The sequence below is a fragment of the Ambystoma mexicanum genome, chromosome 1q, assembly GCF_040938575.1.
Source record: "Ambystoma mexicanum isolate Mex_15411 chromosome 1q, UKY_AmexF1_1, whole genome shotgun sequence".
In the NCBI taxonomy this organism is placed as follows: domain Eukaryota; kingdom Metazoa; phylum Chordata; class Amphibia; order Caudata; family Ambystomatidae; genus Ambystoma; species Ambystoma mexicanum.
Window position 1 is genome coordinate 941,431,438 of NC_090922.1, and position 18,523 is coordinate 941,449,960.

At 44.3% G+C, this 18,523-nt stretch overlaps 1 protein-coding gene across 4 annotated transcripts in view; it reads left to right on the forward strand.

The window, feature by feature from the left end:
• TTLL7 (tubulin tyrosine ligase like 7) overlaps positions 1-18,523 on the forward strand; it is a 2,250,822-nt gene that overhangs the window by 1,498,583 nt on the left and 733,716 nt on the right. For all 4 annotated transcript variants that reach the window (XM_069641609.1, XM_069641612.1, XM_069641610.1 and 1 more), the window contains one exon: positions 16,091-16,226. In XM_069641609.1, the coding sequence (XP_069497710.1) occupies positions 16,091-16,226 (136 nt within the window). The remainder of the gene's footprint in view (positions 1-16,090; positions 16,227-18,523) is intronic.

The window sequence follows — 18,523 nt, forward strand, 5'->3', positions numbered from 1 at the left end:
AAGCACCTCAAAACCTCCCTCTTTGCGTCTGCTCTCTCTCCTCCTCTCCCCTGCTGAACTCCTTGCTGAAACTGAAACTGCACTGGTCACCTGGCTGCTCTCTGTTCTCGGGCCCAGGTCCCCTCCTCCACCAGTTGCACACCTGCACTGCCTCCCTTGCAACCCCTGCGCTTGAGGACTGTCTTCTGTAATCCTACAGTCCCCTACCAGCACTTGATGTCTGTACTTTTGCCACCAGCTGGCCGCACCTTTTATTTATTACTTTTATTTGTTCTATTTATTTTTACGGTCAATCCCATGTACTCAACTTTTCCCTTCCCCCTTCCTCTGCACTTGTGCAATCTCAATGTTACCTGGCCTAGTAAGATCATTGTCTGTCTTCCCTCTGTTCCCCCTCCCTTGCCTCATCGCGCCTTGAATCACTTGTGAATAGGCGCGTTATAAATGCCATATCATATCCTATCCCTCTCATTGTAAAAGTAGCTCTAAGGTGTTAAGGGTATTTTCTTTGGCTTGAAAAGTACGCATGTTCAAGTGCAACAAAACGGTATACATCCAACAAAAGTTCCAAATGGATAATGTTCACAGTTCCAGGGAATGACTCCCTTCCCCATGTTTCTCTCCACCAAAACAATTGTTCAAACAAATAACTAAGTTCTTTTTAGCCCAAAAGGATAACAGCCTCCTCTTGGTGTTGCAATTCACTCAAGGGGAAATGCCTCCCTTGCCCAGGTCTTTTCCGCATTCAATGCAGTTCAAAAATTCTAGACTTGCAAAACACCTGGTATACTCTCCTGCCAGGTTCTCTCATATGTTCACTCACTTTTAAGATCTGGGGGCATATGCTTTTCCCCAAGTTCTTATTATCAATGGTGTATTTGTATCTCCCCAAATACAGGCACTATGAAACTCAGTTTGTAATGTAATCCATAGGGAATTTTCCTCCTGTTACAGTTAGGGACCAGGAATGCCTTCTCCAACTCCCTCACTGGGCCTCAACCTTACAGTGTGGGCTTACTGGCTTTAGTACAGATTCCTTGACTTATGTGACCCCACTAGGGTATTTCTTCTGCTCTCTCTCCACTTCGGGCGGCGTGTCTCTGTGGCTGGTGGCGGTCTGTGCGTCACTCCTGGTTCTATTGCCAGCACAAAGCTCCTTTACCTTGCGACCCACTTTGGTGTCTCTCCTGTTTGTCAGAATGCATCTCTTGTCCAGACGCTGCATCCCTCTTTCTTCGTGCGCTTCTTTGCCTCGGTTTCCGGCTCCTGGATTCCCAGCCTGAGCTGGGGAGTCTTCTCTACGGTTCTCCTGTGCCTCTGTGCTTGCCTTTCCACCTGACAGCTTGGCTTCCCGGGCAGTGTGTAGTCAGTGGGATCTCTCTGCCTTTCTCCACGGCTCCATCTTTGAACTCCAACGCTACTAAAGGGAGTTGTTTGGAGCAAATCGGATTTCTCTAGCAGCTAGACCGCTTACTTCGATCTAAATGAGCAATCTTCATTACATTTGGTCTCTCCCTCGTGTCAGTCTTTGTTACTGATGTAACTACGTGATGTTTAAAAGTTCTATGATTAAGTGTTGTAGAACATTGAGGGTTACTGCCACAATATGCCATGAGGGTCTGAGGTATTGAAGGCATGTCCCTAAAAGAGAATGGGGGATAGCAGGTCTCACCCAATGATGTCGCTCCACCCCCCTGACGGTTGCCTCAGCTCATGTGATCCTCCCTCAAATAGCCAGGATCAGGTAGTGGCTGCTGCCCTCTGGCCACATGAAGAGAGGCTACTTCCGGGACAGGAGTGATGACATCATCAGATTCATCACATACTCGTCCCCTAATCCTGCTGGTTCTTTCAGCATCTACTGGGAAACGTGAAAGAACGTCTACATTCCCCTGATCTCCTCCTTTTCTATGTTCTACCGTGAAGCAATAGGGCTGCATATCTATGAACCAGCTCATGACTCATGCATTGGTGTCTTTACAAAGGCTGATCCATGTCAATGGAGAATGATCGTAGACCAGCCTAAACTTTCTGCCAGTGAGATAGTATTTCAAGTATGAAACTGTCCACTTTATGCTTAGGGCATCAAGCTGAATTGTCGCCTAATTCTTTTCTCTAGGATATAATTTTGGACTAATAAAAAGAATCAGATGTTCGATGCCATCGTGATCTTGGGAAAGAACAGCCCCCAAATTGAGGTCGTCTGTTTGTAAGATACATTCTTTATTACAATTGGCAACTTTTAATACTGGCTCACTGCCCACATTTGTTTTCAGTTTGTCAAAACAGTTTTGTTCTTCTGGACTCAATTCTATCTTTTGTTGTTCTGTGTTTTTAAGCTTATCATTGAGGCAAGAGGTATTGGAGGAATAAATGGGAAAGAATCGTCTATAATACCCAACCAACCCTAAAAAGCCTCTCAGATCTTTCTATGTTTTGCGTACTGTTTTTTTTTTATTGCTGAGCCTTCACATTTTCACTTTGGGGTTGAACAAGTACATTTCCCACAAAGATGCCGAGGTGACAATCAGGCCACCTCCATTAATGACACCATTACTCATCTAGGCCTCACCCAACACATTAATAAACCTACACATACAAAAGGAAGATCTTTGGACTGGCTTGCAGACGCCAACTGCAACCTCTCACTGACCAACATCACTCCTTGTGCTTGGCCTGACCACCACCTTATTACCTTTTCTCTACCCAGATCCATACCATCTACCACACTACCCACTAGGTTACCTCAAATAATCTCCAGAAATAACCGCAACATCACTATAGAGAACCTTAGACCTCTTCTAGTGCCTATCAGTAAAACTAATCTACCTACGCAAAATGACAACCCATCAGCCATTGTAGACCTATACAACAATACACTAGAACTAGCTCTCAATCAGATAGCTCCTCTTAAACAGCGAAAAGCCAAACTCATTGCCCACTCCAACAAATGGTTCTCAGCAGAATTAAAGGCTCTTCGCAATATCAAAAGAACTGCAGAAACTAGCTGGAGAAAAGCCCCTTCTCTCTCCACTAAAGATAAGTTCGCCTCAGCAACCCCCACCTACAAATCCGCCATCTTAAATGCTAAAAAAGAGACCTATAACATGAGAAAACAAAACGCCAAATCTGGCACTAAAGAATTATTCTCTATACTAAGGGAACTCGAATCACCACTGCCCCCCTCAGAGGACTGCATTAAAGACAAGGCCTGGTGCAATAATATCCAGCTGGCCCTCTCTAATAAAATTGCCCTCTTACAAACTAAGATAGAAGCAAAAAAAGCCAACCTTGTCTCCAAACAGAATCCCAACAGCATAATAAACCGCACCACCCCAAATTGCCCTTCCTTCCACTTCTCACCAGTCACAGAAGAGGAAGTAATCAAGATAATCGCCAGTCTCAAACCTTCCAACTGCAAAGGTGACATTTGTCCAGCCTCCGTCATCAAAGATGGGGCTAATGAGTTAGCCCCTCTCATCACCTCTTTGATCAATGCCTCCTTCAAAAACTCAGTGGTCCCCAATAACCTTAAAGAAGCGTGGGTCCTACCCCTGCTCAAAAAACCCAAACTAGACTCTAACGTCCCCACAAATTACAGGCCCATCACCACAGTCCCATTTCTCCTCAAAATCTTAGACAGGGTAGCCTACCTCCAAATACAACAACATTTGGAAGATAACAACCTCCTAGGCTTGCGACAATCCGGCTTTAGACCAAGGCACAGGACTGAAACTGCCCTCTTGGATCTAAAAATCCAAATGGATGATGCCAAAGATAAGGGCAAACTGTCCATTTTGCTCTTGTTGGATCTATCTGCTGCCTTCGATCTGGTTGACCACCAGATCCTCACTCAACACCTCTCCTCGGCTGCTGCATTCTCTCAGAATGCCACTAAGTGGATCCAGTCATTTTTATCTGACAGGTCGACTAGGGTCTTCACCCTCACTGCGGCTGCGGACCCTATCCCAATCACATGTGGAGTGCCCCAAGGCTCCTTCATCTCCCCCACACTTTACAATATCTTCACAAAGCTCCTCTTTGACCGTCTTGACGATCTGGGTGTCAGCTACACTAATTATGCTGACGACACCCAGGTCCTCATCACTCTCACTGGCAACTATGAAGAGGATGTCGCAAAGCTTAATGAAATCTATTTAGAAATCCTAGTATGGATGGCCACACACAGTCTTTGCCTCAACGACGATAAGACAGAACTGCTTATCGTAGGCTCCCAGGCTCGCCTCAACAAACTAGACCAAAGGTATCAATCCTTTACCATTGACGGAAATATCATAAAAGTCTCCAAAGAGGTCAAAACACTAGGTGTGTACCTCGGCTCCACCCTGTCACTAAAAAAACAAATAAATTCCACCATCTCAGCCACCACCTACACCAATAAATTGATCAATGCCTGTAGGCCTTTTCTCTCCACCTCCAGTTGTCTCACCTTATCAAGAGCGTTGATACTGTCTAAATTAGACTACTGTAACACACTCTACTTAGGCACTACCACTAAAAACTTGAACAGGCTCCAGATCCTGCAAAATAATGCACTAAGATGTGCCCTTAACCTCCCGCGCAAGGCTCACATATCCACGGCCAGCAAAGAAGTCCACTGGTTCCCTATCCGCGACAGAATCAAGCTAAGAACCCTGGTCATCACCCATAAGTGCCTATCACGCACCGCCCCTCGCTACCTCTCAGCCAAATTCGCTAGACATTGTTCCACTAGACCCACCAGAACCCCTTACCTGCACCAACTAAAGATCCCCAAATATAACCTAAAAACAGCAGGAGGTTCAAGCTTCCCAGTGCTCGCAGCACATTGCTGGAATACCCTCCCTCTTGCAATTAGATCGGAAGCCGCATTCTTGCCTTTCAGAGCCATGGTAAAATCATGGCTATTAACCTAAAACATCCAATCTCTCAATGACACATCCGGCCAGCCACCGTGCGCCACCATGTAGTGTAGTAGTGTTCACCCTGGCTTTATCCGACTCAGAACCACCTTGTAACCCGCTCCTCACTCTCCACTGTAACTACCTTGTACCCTGCTCGTTATATACTCTATTGTTGTAACCCGGTCCGTACTCTCCACTGTAACTATCTCGTACCCTGCTTGCGGTATACTCTATTCTTGTATGTAACTACTCAGAGCCTGGACTAATGTATGCTCTGTCTGGTGTATTAAGATGTTTGTGTAATGATATGTAACTCTGCTGTGCACATGATTACACGCCCAGCTACCTGAGGGTTCGGATGCGCTTTATAAATAAACAAACTAAACTAAACTAAACTTGACTGCTGACTGTGCCAAGTGACATTTATTCGGGTTTGTTCTACTATGAATGATTATATCATCACAGAAAGAGGATTATGGCCGAAGGACTTGGTCAATTAACCTTTGAAATGTAACCGGTGCCCCGTGAAGACCAAAGGGTAACACCTTGAATTGGAATAGTCCAATAGGGGTGGAGAAGGCTGTTTTCTCCCTGTCCTCCAGATTAACAGGTACATGCCAGAAACCTTTTGTCAGATCAGTCGTGAAGAGGAAAACAACGGCTCCCAATCAATCAATCAGATCGTCTATCCTTGGCATACGATAACTGTTGATTTGGGAAACTGTGTTCACCTTCCCGAACTCAATGCAGAACCTCCATGATTGATCTCGTTTGGGAATGTGTACTATCGGAGAGGACCAATGGCTCTGGGATGCTTCATTATTATCCGAGTTCAACATTGTCTCCACTTCCTTTATGACTATCCTTGTCTTGCTTCAGGGACCACGTATGGTTTTAAATGGACCACCCTCTTTGGGGGTATGCAAATTTAGTGAAAACCCCTTTTTACACTGGCTGGTTAATTTTAAAGACATTTGGAACAAGTTCCAATAAGTCTTGTAGATCCTGTTTCTAGGTCTGTGGTAGGTGGGAAGGAATGTAAGTTATTGTATCTCACAGAGGAGTGACTTGTCATTACCACTCTTTTGGTTTCTATGGGATCCTGTCTCCATTCCTTAAGGAGGTTTATATGATAGATATGGGTTTGATTTGCCTAGCTGGTTGGGAGTTTAGATAGTTTTATGACCCTGTTTGTTCAATCACCTCATAGGCTCCATGCCATTTAGAAAATATCTTATTTTCGGATGTTGGCAGGAGAATAAGAATTTTATGTCCAATAGAAAAAGACCTAAGTAAAGCTTTTTTTTATCATAAGATGTATTTTGGTTTATTTGGGCTTTAGCCAGATGGGTGTGAACAATCGCTCTTACAGTATCCATGTGTTCTTTTAAACGCTGGGCTGTTTGTGAGAGTGGTAAAAGGGGTTCGTCCCTCCCCTCCCAGGCCTCACATAACACGTCAAGGACATCCTGTGGCTCCCTACCATACATTAATTCAAATGGTGAAAACCCAGTTGAGGATTGTGGTGTTTTTTAAAATGGAAAAAGGGCCCAGGGTGTCAAAATATCAAAATTTTTGCCGTCAGCCTAAACTAATTTCTGAATACATTTTTAAGGGTTTTGTTGAAACATTCCACTAATCCGTCGGTTTGCGGGTGATAGAGATCCTAAGTGTTTAATGTGTAGGATCTCCTTCATCTCTGGCATTAACCCATTCAGGAAGGTAGTCCATTGATCCGTTAGGATCTCTTTTGGGAAACCAACTCATGAAAAAAATGCGATTAGACGGTTCAGGATTTGTTGGGACGTATTTTTGCGCAATGGGAAAGCCTCAGGGTATCGAGTAGCATAATCTACAATTGCCAAGATGTAACGATTCCCCAACCTAGATGCCTCAAAGGGCCCAACTATGTCCATATCTATGCAGGAAAAGGGCACATCAATGATAGGCAAAGGTTAGAGCAGAGCTGGAGGAGGTATTTGGGAATTAGTCCTTTGACACAGGGCACAGGTAAGTAAAAGGTTTTTCACATTATCATAGATTCAAGGCCAATAGAATTGGCTTATTACATGCGCCTGTGTCTTGGCTGTCCCTACATGACAACCTGTTAAGTGGGAGTGGGCAATTTCCAGCACCATCCTCTTGTGACTTTTAGGTACCATAATCTGACATCTAGGAGGGCCACCAGGGCTAATATCACCTCCATACAGTAGCCCATGACCTAGAAAGAAGAATGATCCCCTGTCATGATCTCTGCTTCCAAAAGGTCAGGGTTTTCCCAACTCCCTTGGAAGCAGATCCATAACCCAGGTTCCGAGTGCCAACCAGTCCCAATTGGGACCTTTTGGACCCAGTCCTGGCGCCAGTGGCACCAGGCTCATAAATATGCCCAGTCCCAGCGCTGGAAGCGCTGGGCTCATAATGCTTGGGTGGACTTACCTGCAGCAGACCATGCTGCTTACTTGCCTGCCAGTTGAGTCTCTGATCCTCTTCTGTTTGGAACTACTTTTCCTGTTGGGTGGGGCAGGAGCCACTCCCTAGATTCAGAACACTGGAACTCTTCTGGAAAGCAGGAACTCTTTTCTTACCTAGGCGTGGCTGTGGAAGGAGACACCTAAGCACTACAGGAGGCTATTTAAACCACACCCGATGGATGAATCTTGCTTTGCGTTATTCTGCATCCTCAGCAGCAGAACGCTCATCGTGTCTTCTGCATCTGATCCTGGGCCTAAGGAAAAAGGCTTACCATTCTGAATCCAGTCTTCAGCAACACCTATAAAGACAAGAAAGAACAGGTTAGCATTACGGTCTTCAGTGCCAGCTCTTCACTTACCTGGTCCATCGGCTGTCACCAACGCCTCGCGCTGCATTCCGGCATCTGAAAGACAAAGGCTTACCTACTCTTCGTGCGCTCCGGAGGTCTTCACACTGCATTCCGGCATCTGAAAGACAAAAGCTTACCAACTCTTTGCACGCTCCGGAGGCCTTCGGCGCTGCATCCCGCATCTGAAAGACAAAACAAGGTGCGTTTAAAGACATTGGGGAACTTTAATACTCACCTGCCATTACTCCTTTCCACATCTAACCCAGTGGGTATTCCGGCACCCTGCAGCCGCCCCGAACTTGTACCTGCAAAATAAAAAGACAGTTAGAGCGCATCGTGAAGCAGGCAACAAGCGCTTACTTACGTGCTTCCAGGCGCTTCTATTCATCACACGGGCTCCATCTTCAACTCACTTCAGCCCGCCATCCGCCATCGCCGGAACCCTGCAAAACAAGAGACATCATTACTAAAGACTTTAAAGACATTAGAATTACTCGAAACTTACCGTTCGTGCAGTAAACGACGGACAGCAGTTCTCTGAAGTCAAGAGGCCTGCTCCCCTTATCCAGTGAAGAAACTGGTTACAGCACCCTGCCTCGAGGCAGATGGAGAGCACGGCGTTCACTTACCTAAGGTGAGAGCGTTAACCTTTGGGGTTCTACAGGAGAAGAGAAAGGGAAAAAGAGAGAGACATTCAATAACCCAGTTCATTAATCCCACATTTTCTATCTGCAGACATCTTACCCTTCGAGCCAGACATACAGTGCACAGAGGTCCAGCCCAAAGAGCCAGCCGTGTGTTACACATCACCTTTGAAGATACGGTATACGCCCAGTCAAGACCGGCGCCTCTACGGGAATCAGGTGAGCGTTACATCCCCCTTTCAGTCTTCCCTTTTCTTCAGATACCACATGTAGGAAAGCCTCTGCTAGCAAGGGATCATTCTGTTGAGAAAATGCTAAATCAGGAATGATCTCTGCTTCCTCTCCAAGGGTTTTCGGTTGTGCCACCTCAGATGTTATTGGGGAATCCTCATCTGCCTCCTCAAAGACTTTTCCCTCTGTTTTATCTGCTTTCCTGATTTCCACTATTTTGAGAAACAAATCTATCTCTAAGATTCCCTGAACTATTTTCTCTCCCGCCTTTATTTAATATGCCTCTTTCCCACTGTTTTGAATTAAGATCTTTACATGTCCTCTATAATCAGGATCTATGATGCCTGCTAGGACGTCTAGGCTATTTTGCCAAGGTAGGCCAGGCTTAGAAGCTAACCTGATGTAAGTGTGTCTGGATGGGGTACCAGAACCAGGTCAGTGGGTGTTAACATCCTGTCCCGGTTGCACCAGTTCTCCCCTGCTACTACATGGGTCGAATCTGATAATATTTTTCTGTAGCTACTGATGGATCAGAAGCTCAGTGACTACGTTTTTCAAATGTGAGGGTTCCCCAGTTTGTGTCAACAGTGCCTGATCCTACTGCTGACACCATATGTAAGGAACCAGGAATGAGACTCAGACATGGAGACACATGGTGATTGGTATAAATGTTTAATAAATAATAAAGGGGTTTGAAAATGTCTCACTGTCCCTAATCTAGGACGTATTTCCCGACCTCAACCAAAAACTAAGAGCATGTCATGTGTCAAAATGTCCAAAACAAACATTTCCTGTGTCCAAAATCCTATCCTTGCCCTCGCATTCTAAAAGTAACTCTAAGTGTTAAGGGTATTGTCTTTGGCCTGAAAAGTGAACAATTGTTCAAGTTCAACAAAACGGTATACATCCAACAAAATGTCCTAATGGATAATGTTCACAGTTCCAGGGAATGACTCCCTTCCCCAGGTTTCTCTCCACCAAAAAAAAGGTTCAGAAGAATAACTAAGTTCTTTGTAGCCCAAGAGGATAACCCCATATTCTTGGTTTTGCAATTCACTTCAGGGGAAATGACACCCTTGCCCAGTTCTTTTCCACATTCAGTGCAATTCAAAATCCTAAGGCCATGCATCTTCCTTGAGATTATTTCTTCAAAATACCACAAAGGTAATTGAAAAATCCAATGGCATGATTCTTTCCTTGGGATTCTCTGACTTGCAAAACACTTGGTATACTCTCCTGCGGGGCTCTCTCATATAGTTCCTTGATACAATTTGGGTTTGGGCCCAGACTCGCAAAACATCTGGTACACTCTCCTGCTAGGTTCTCTCATATGTTTATTCACTTTCAAGTTCAGGGGATATGCTTTTCCTATCACTTGTTTATTTATATCTCCCCAAATACAGGAACTATTAAACTCAGTTCATAATGTAAGCTGTAGGGAATTTGCCTCCCGTTTCAGTTATAGAGCAGGAATGCTATCTCCAGCTCCATCAACGGGGCCTGACCTTCCACTTGGGGCTCACCAGCTTTAGGATGGCTGCCTTGGCTTCTCTGACCCTGCTCGGGTCCCTCTCAGCTTCCGCTCTCTCTATCCTCTTCGGGTGGCGCGTCTCTGCAGCTGGTGGTGGTCTGCACATCGCTCGGGCTTCTCTTGCCGGCACAAAGCTCCTTTGCCTCGGCTCCCGCTTCGACGTCTCTCTTGCCTGTGAGAATGCGTCTCCATCCAGACGCCGCCTCCCTCATCATGCTGCTTCTTTGCCACGCTGGCCGCCTCCTGGATTCCCAGCACGAACTGGGAAGTCTTCTCCCACGTCTCTGTGCTTGTCTGTCCACCTGACAACTTGGCTTCCCCGGAAGTGTCTAGCTGGTGGGATCTTGCTACATTGCTCCACGGCTCCATCTTTGAACTCCTGTGTTACTAAAGGGAGTGTTTTGAAACCAATCACATTTCTCCAGCAGGTAGACCGCTCACTACGGTCTAACTGAGAAATGTTTAGTGTTGGAGAATGTTAAGGGTTACTGCCACAATATACCATGAGGGCCTGAGGTACTGAAGGGCTGTCCGTAAAAGGGAATGGGGGATACCATGTCTCACCCAATGATGTTGCTCCACCCCGCAGGGTCGCCTCCCCTCATATGATCCTCCCTCAAATAGCCACCCCCAGGGTCAGGAACAGGTAGTGGCTGCTGTCTCCTGGCTACATGAGGAGAGGCTACTTCTGGGAAAGGAGTGATGACATCATCAGATTCATCACAGAGCTCTTTGATTTCTGACAGGAAGTTCTGTAGGAGGTTTTCTCCCTTTGGGGTACTCCTCCAGTGGATCTCTTTGCTTCGAGTGTGAACAGCAAGTGCAAATGGTTCTGCTGTAGGGAATCCCCTAGTCAGGGAGCTCTCGCAGACGCTTTTACAGTCGAGAGAGGCTTCGACCTGCTCTATGCGTTCCCGACGATCTTTGTCATACCACTGGTTCTCAGGAGACTACGCCTATTCAGATCCAAAATGATCACTCTGGACTACGCCCGGAGAACATCGTACCCAGAGTGCTTGTGTGGCAGGGGGATCCTGATCCTGAAGCTCTGCAACCTGAATCTTCATGTCTGGCTGCTAAAATGCTAAGGTACAAGCAGTGGGATTTGTCGGAGGAGATTCTGGACATTCTCTTCTCTGTTAGAAGACCGGCCATCAAATCCATCTATGTCTGCAGGTGGCATACTTTTTCAGCTTGGTGCCAGAAGTGGTATCTGGACCCTTTCACATGTTCCACATCCTATGTGTTGGACTTTCTTATCTCTTTGTCCCTCATGGGCCTGTAGATTGGTATTTTAAAGGGGTATTTCGTGGCCATTTTAGTCTTCAAGAGGGTCCCAGAGCAAGGCACCTTTTTTCAGAATTGCCACGGTCATGAATTCCTGCGGCCTTTCTAATATGTTTTGCCACGCTAGTTTGTTATCCTGTTGTGGGCTTTATAAAATTTAGTGTTGATGTTTTTAATGGATGCATCGTTTGAGCTTTTCTGTTCTTGTTCTGGTCGCCATCACTTCTGCTAGACTGGTGAGTGAGCTCCAGGCATTGTCAGTTGCACCTCCCTACTTGGTTTTCCCTAGTGAAAATCTGAATCTGAGAATGAGTCCCTCCTTCCTTCCGAAGGTGGTCTCGGCTTTCCATCTTTCTTAAAAGATCCATCTGCCTGGCTTTTTTCTCTGCCTCATCCTTCCAAGTCAGAGGGACATTTCCATCGGCTGGGTCCGGTACGGGTCCTCAAATTCCACGTCTCTCTAAGGATGGACACCAGGACAGATGACCAGTTTTCGTTGGTTACACTGGTGCCCGAGAGGGCAAGGCCTTTACCAAACAGACACTGTCTTGATTAATCATTCTCTGCATCTCACAATGCTATGATCTGGCTGGCAAGGAAGTCCCTGAGGATATCAGACTCGCTCCATGGAGGGATGGGCGCTACCACAGCTTTGCACCATGGAGTCCAGCTCAACAGCACTCCACGTCTTTTTTTTGTTTTTTCCCCACAAATCTTTCAGGCATTTGCCTTTCCTTCCCCCAGTTTATTCTGGGAATAAAGGAAGGTTTTCCTCTTTATGCATGGCAGCACTCCGTGTGGGATCCGGATTTCCTCTTCTTGGAGTACTCGGGTCATGACCACAGTTGGGATGCTTGCACGGACTGCGATTCCCTGTTGTGCCAGGCCTTGAGGAATAGGCTCACAAATTATTATTTTTGTAACTCTTTTTTTATTGCTTTTCAAACAACCAACATGAAAAAGGCAGTGGTTCAACCTTCCACCCCCCGCCCCCAGGCATATTACAACATATGATCCCTTCCTGCGTACATCTAGATGACCTTTCCAGTAGTCCACAATCATTTCTAATTTACCGGCTAATTAGTCAGTCCTCAAAAACATACATAAACAGAAATGTTCCCACCACTCCCTCCCAACAATTTTAATCACAGCTTCTACCACCTGTATCTGACTATTCCATCCGCCGACCCAGACATCATCTCCTGTTCTAACACATTTGGTGATTACGACACTTCGACAATCCAGTAAATATGAATGTTATGCTAGGTTGTATAACCAACTATGGGAAAGAATTTAAATTGACAAAACTGGTGGGCAAAATGATGACAAATTAAAAAAATGGAAAGATGGAAAACTTGCTTCTTTTTTTTGTAAACATTGCAACGCAATTGAATCAAATAAATATATATTGCTGATGATGATGATGATGATTAATATACAGTTATTAATTACATCTTTGTGGGGACGCTTCATTATTCATAATAATGTTGTGTTATACTGGACTTGTATTAGTTCACATAAACTCCTATGTGTTGCCCTTTAATGCTCGACCAGGAGCTTCTGTAAGGGGACCAAGGAAGAGCTGTTGGGAGACCTCATTTTCCTTTATAGAAGTGTGTGTTTTCAACCAAATAAAATATGTTTAACTTTTTTCCCTTGAAAATGTTATCTATTTAGTTGTTGGTAATTAAAATGCTCCAAAAAAACAGGAGAGGTATAGGGGTTAGTGTAGATGTGAGGGAGTGAGATGTGAAATCTATCGACAGTGGGCAGGCTAGTGGCATTTAGTACAAGGGAATGCTGCGGCCCAAACACAAAAGAAGTTTAAAATCAATATACAAACATTGGGGAAAAAAGTAAAGTCCGTAAAGGGTTATAGCTACACCTATATTGGTATGTAATCATATGCCCTTAACATAGGCGTATGAAAAATCATCCTAACATTGATAAGTGTTTAGGCGGATGAGATATCAGCATTATTCATCTACTTTATTAACACCTTTTATGTCCCGAAGATAAAGGGGCTGATATGGTGTTGGTTGGCAATGTTCTGTTTAATCTTGCCCAAGAAGATTTTGAGGCTATTTTACTGATGAACCAGAAGACTGGCCTTCCCTGAGTACGCCCCCAGACTCTTCCCCATCCACACTAGACTCGCCCCTACACTTCAGGAATAGGCTCAATCCCCCTGTCTTCAAGGAATGGCTCTTCCTTAACATTTAACCTGAGACTGGGCAATTGCTGCCCTCTGTTTACTCCCTTGGTTGCTTGAAAATCCTGTGTGGCCAAATAGGTCACCCTCCCCACTACCCATTGTTGGCCCCAAACTCATTTTTATTAATCCCTTTATTAATCCCTTTCTAGCCACTTTACTTGCCGTGTACTCCCCCTCCAATGACTCGGTTTCCGCCTGAAGCCAGGTCGTGCTCATTAAATACCCTAATAATCTATGTATATAAAAATGAAAAATTGTTTGTGGTGCGATTTGTGGCAAAAGCGTTGTTTTGCATAGTTTCCCGTTAGGATCCTCGGGACATTACTGGCTACATGACATTTGGATGTCCCATGCCTTTCTCCGGATTTCAGCAAAAGTCAACATTGGTTTGCGGGTATGCAGTTTTTGTGGTGAAGCGTTGTTCCTAATACAATTCCACACCATTTCACCATTTTGCACCACAAATTGCATAGTTACCTGTTAGGACCCTCTGGACATTACTGGCTACATGACATTTGGACAACCCATCCCGTTCCCGGGACTTCAGCACAAGTCCAAATTTGTTTGTGGGTTTGAGGCTTGGCAAAGAGTTGTTCCTTATACAATTCCACACCGTTTCAACAATCTGCACCAAATTTGGCATAGTTACCTGTTGGGACCCTTCGGACATTAATAGCTACGTGTCATATGGACAACCCACCCTTTTCCCCGGATTTCAGCACCTTCACACATGAGGCGAGTTGTCTGAAATTAGCGAAATATCAATGTGTTCGTAGAAGGACATGTCCCGACACAAAGCCCAAAACTCGAGGTCCAGGCCCTAGGATGCACGGTTTCCAAGATATTTGATTCGCAATGCGGCCCAACAAACTGCACCACGCCAGGGTGAGGCAACAGGTGCGGAGAGAGCACAGAAGGTCCCAGTATACAGCAGCACACCAACTTTCACCTCCCCCCACCTCCAACGTCCGCTCCGGAGTATGTCAGCCAGCCACACATGCCCATTCTCAGTGCAGTTTACTTCAGGGTGCAAAGCACATCAAGCGATAAGCTAATCGGATCAGCGACCTACGGGATCAATGTTGTCATGTCTGGCTACAGAATCCGTTCGGAGAACGGATACTTCTGCTAGTAATAGTAATACAAATCTTAATAATGTAAATAATAATACTTCTGCAACTTATTGAAATTGCACAGTAATATTCTCTACTTGACATGTTCTATTTCTTCACGCAACAGCTTTGTATTTTTTTTTTAGTCCCTTCTGATTCAGATTCTGCAAACCATTTTTCCAAAGATGCACGTTTTTGTTTCCCTTGTTTTGTTCTCTAGGTCTGTTTATCTATCACCTACTCATGTTGCACCCCTCTAATTTTCCTATTTATGTTAACTTTTTATTAAACTATGTATTTTCTGCTTAGCACTGCAGCTATTTGTTGGGTGTCCAGTTAAAGTACCGAATACAAAAGGATTGAATGCCAAAGGGTCGACTCAATTTGACCTAAAACAAAAAGGTCATTTTTTTTTTTAAATATATTTCTTTTTGGGTTTCCGTTTTCTAAACAAAAGTGGTTTTTACCACAAAAAAGGGGGTTTGGGGGGAACCCACCCAATAAATAAATAAATGAATAAATAAATAAAAATTCAACCCTTTGGTTTTCGGTCCTTTTGATTCGACCCTTTGGTCATTCGATCCTATGCATTCAAAACTTTGACCTAGAACCTATTTTTTGTACTCTGACTTCTTTTGATTTTGGTATGAAATAGAGAGTTGCTTGAGTAGTGTCAACTGTTTTGCCATTGAATGGGCAGATGAGAAGGTTCTGTTGAAAGCTTCTGCTGCTGTTTTTAGGAGTCTGTACCACTTTGTTCTGTTCAGTTGGTGAATGTTTGTAGGTGACCTTAGGCCAGATAGGATAGATTTCAATTGAACAGTGAATTCGACCAGTATTGTGGGTTCATTTCTGAGAGTAGGGGCCTGATTCACAAAGATTTGGACTGCATCAAATGATGAAGAGTTGCCCATGAGCATCTCCTCAAAGTTAGCAATTGCTACCTCAGATTCATGCACTTTTAAACTAGAGCAAATCTGGAGCTGTCTGCAGCATTTCTGAGGTTCTGACTTCATGTGTGATTCACAAAGCTTTGTTCAAGGCCATTTCAGAGATGCCCATGCATTTCCATATTTGCTTGATTTTTAGTCTTTGTGAAGCAAGTATAAGGTAGGAGGTGCATGTCTGAGCTGGTAACGGTCAACTCCTGACTTGCTCCAGTGCACATCTTTGTAAAGGTCTGTACTGAAAATCAGCAAACATTACCGCCGGCGATTTCTGCGTTTGGTTTTTAACTAGTGTTATGCAGTGAAGCCCACATTGTATAAATCAGACTGTACTTGAAAGACCTACGCATCAATTCATGGTTCCACCTCTAATGGCCGTTTTCCTTTTCCCACAGGCGCATTTATCCCCCTGATGATACGTTTCTTCTTGAAAAATATGAACGTTTGTTAGCGACGGCTTTCCAGACATTCCTAGCTGGGAGAGCTGCTTCGCTCCAGCGAGAGATGAACAACCCCTTGAAAAGATTGAAGGTGCTGTGTTTGTGCATGCTCTACAACACACCAGCCAGGCCATGATAAGACAATTGTCAGACTAATGGGATAGCGCTCTCATGGGAGGAACATGTTTGATTACAAAATGTTATTTTATACTTCACATCACAACTCGGTATTTGGAGCAAATGTTTAATTAACTTAGAGCTTACATTTTGAGAGGTGTTCTGATGTTTTGACACAGCAAATTAGCAAATCAGCTGGATTGACACAGCGGGTCTGATTTTGAACTGTGGCTAACACTGGAGTAGAAAGCTGACATTCTCCCCTCCTGTTTCCAGCACCACGAGGTGGGCAGAAGGATTGGTATTAGAGGGTGACCTGCCTTCTTTCCAGCTGCAAATGCCCATAAAATCTTTCATTGTGGAAGCAACATGTGCACTAGTGTTACTGTGAGAATTTCTAAAACATCTGCCACTTTTCTTATTTACTAAAGTCTTATTGAGCATTCAGTAAATTAGAAAGTGGTATTGCCATCTAGGAAACGCCCAGCCTTTAAAGCAAAAACATGTTAAGTTGATTTATACTCAGCACCGTTATAACCCAAGGGCAGTCTCCAGGCACTCACGTGGCTCTGTAAGAGAAGAGGGCTGGGTGTGTTAGTGGGGTTTGGATGATAGGATGGGTTCAGGACCAGGAACAGGAAAAAATGGCCTCTGTGATCGTTGTCTTGCGTCTGGTAGTTGGTTCTGGAGGCCCTGTGTGCTTTAACCGTATGGGTAGCACTTAGTGCACTAGTGTTTGTGTTAGATGTGTGTGTCATGTGATGTTAGGCTGGGGTTTGTGGTCGTGCGCACTGGTTAGTTGGGGTCCAGAGTCACGGATGTCTGTCAGGTGTATGAATATATTGTGTTGGTGTGCATTTGTGTAGTGCTGATAAATTTATGGACTATGTGTAAAGGGGAATTAGAACAAATATAAACAGTCGAACTGCGCCACACCAAAGAGTTCAAAGAGTACAAGTGTACAATTTTTTAATTTATGCATTGAACAGCCTGACACGTGTTTCGAGCATAGCTCTTCCTCTGAGGCTATTGGAGTTAATGTAACAACCCATTATGTAAAGTTGTACATGATAATTATCATCACCATTCAGGATAAATGGGCCAGATTTAGGAGGGCATACAGGGTTACAACATAGTGTATGATCAGCAAGTACACAGTTATCAGACATGGATACCCCCATTCAAAAGAAATAAATTGTATATAAAGATGCATTTCGCAAAAGTATCCATTTAGCATACATGTGAAAATCAATAGGCAGACATTCATTTTACCCAGTCACGAAGTGGCATCAAGGTAGTCCAATTATAAAGAGAAAAGAGAAAAATATAACAAAAACCTGCAGTTAGCCAGATTCGTAGATAGGCAGTCGTGGGATAGATCTGTGCAATAAAAATTAGTCAATATTCTAATAACAAGTGCCAAAGAAAAGCATAGTTACCACGCAGTCTTGTCCAAATTGAACCACTATGTAGTGAACAGGAAGAATCACCCATCGCGACATGGTAAACAAAAATACTGCAACCTAAAAGTCAACCATGTGCACTTACCAAATGTGAAAGATATATAAGGTAAGTGCTCCTAATACGGAGTCAAAGCGTAACTAAAAAAGAAATAATACATATGCAAAAATTGCACTCTCTGCAACATCAGGAGACTTATTGCATTAATTGTAAAGCATAATTGTATTACCTACGTTATCCTGCAGTTGCAGATGTAAACTGATTATAAGAACTGCAGCGGTTCCCAAATGCCGATATGGTGAGGGGAATTTAGTATCAGCGGAACGTCAGCGGAGCCATCAGTCAAGAGATTAGACAATCCGTATTGCACCAATTATAAAAACAAAGAGAGATAAGCGGCATTGCCGCATTAGCCCGGGGTCTAAATTACTTCCAATTATGGCCATAAAGTCGAATCAGGGATCATGTGCAAGGTGCACACTTCCTGCTTAGCTGCCTGTCGGCTGAAAGTGAATCCAAGGGAGAGCGCGTTGCCGCGTCTCCTGGTGACTATAACCAGCCGCTGGAGTATTTTCTACAACGCGTGCAGCGGTATTAGGAGGCTGCCATCTTGGGGGGGTCAATAAGAGCGCATAGCTCCCAATACAGTTAAAGAGTTAAGTCCGCATCATACATATCCCTGTCACTCATTAAGGGAACTGAAGTATAGTGACAATGATTCTAATATAAATGAAAGCCAGAAAAAACTGGAATTGAGCAATATTTGAATGTAAAATGAAGTTGAATTGAGGAAAGGGTAAAACCTGACAG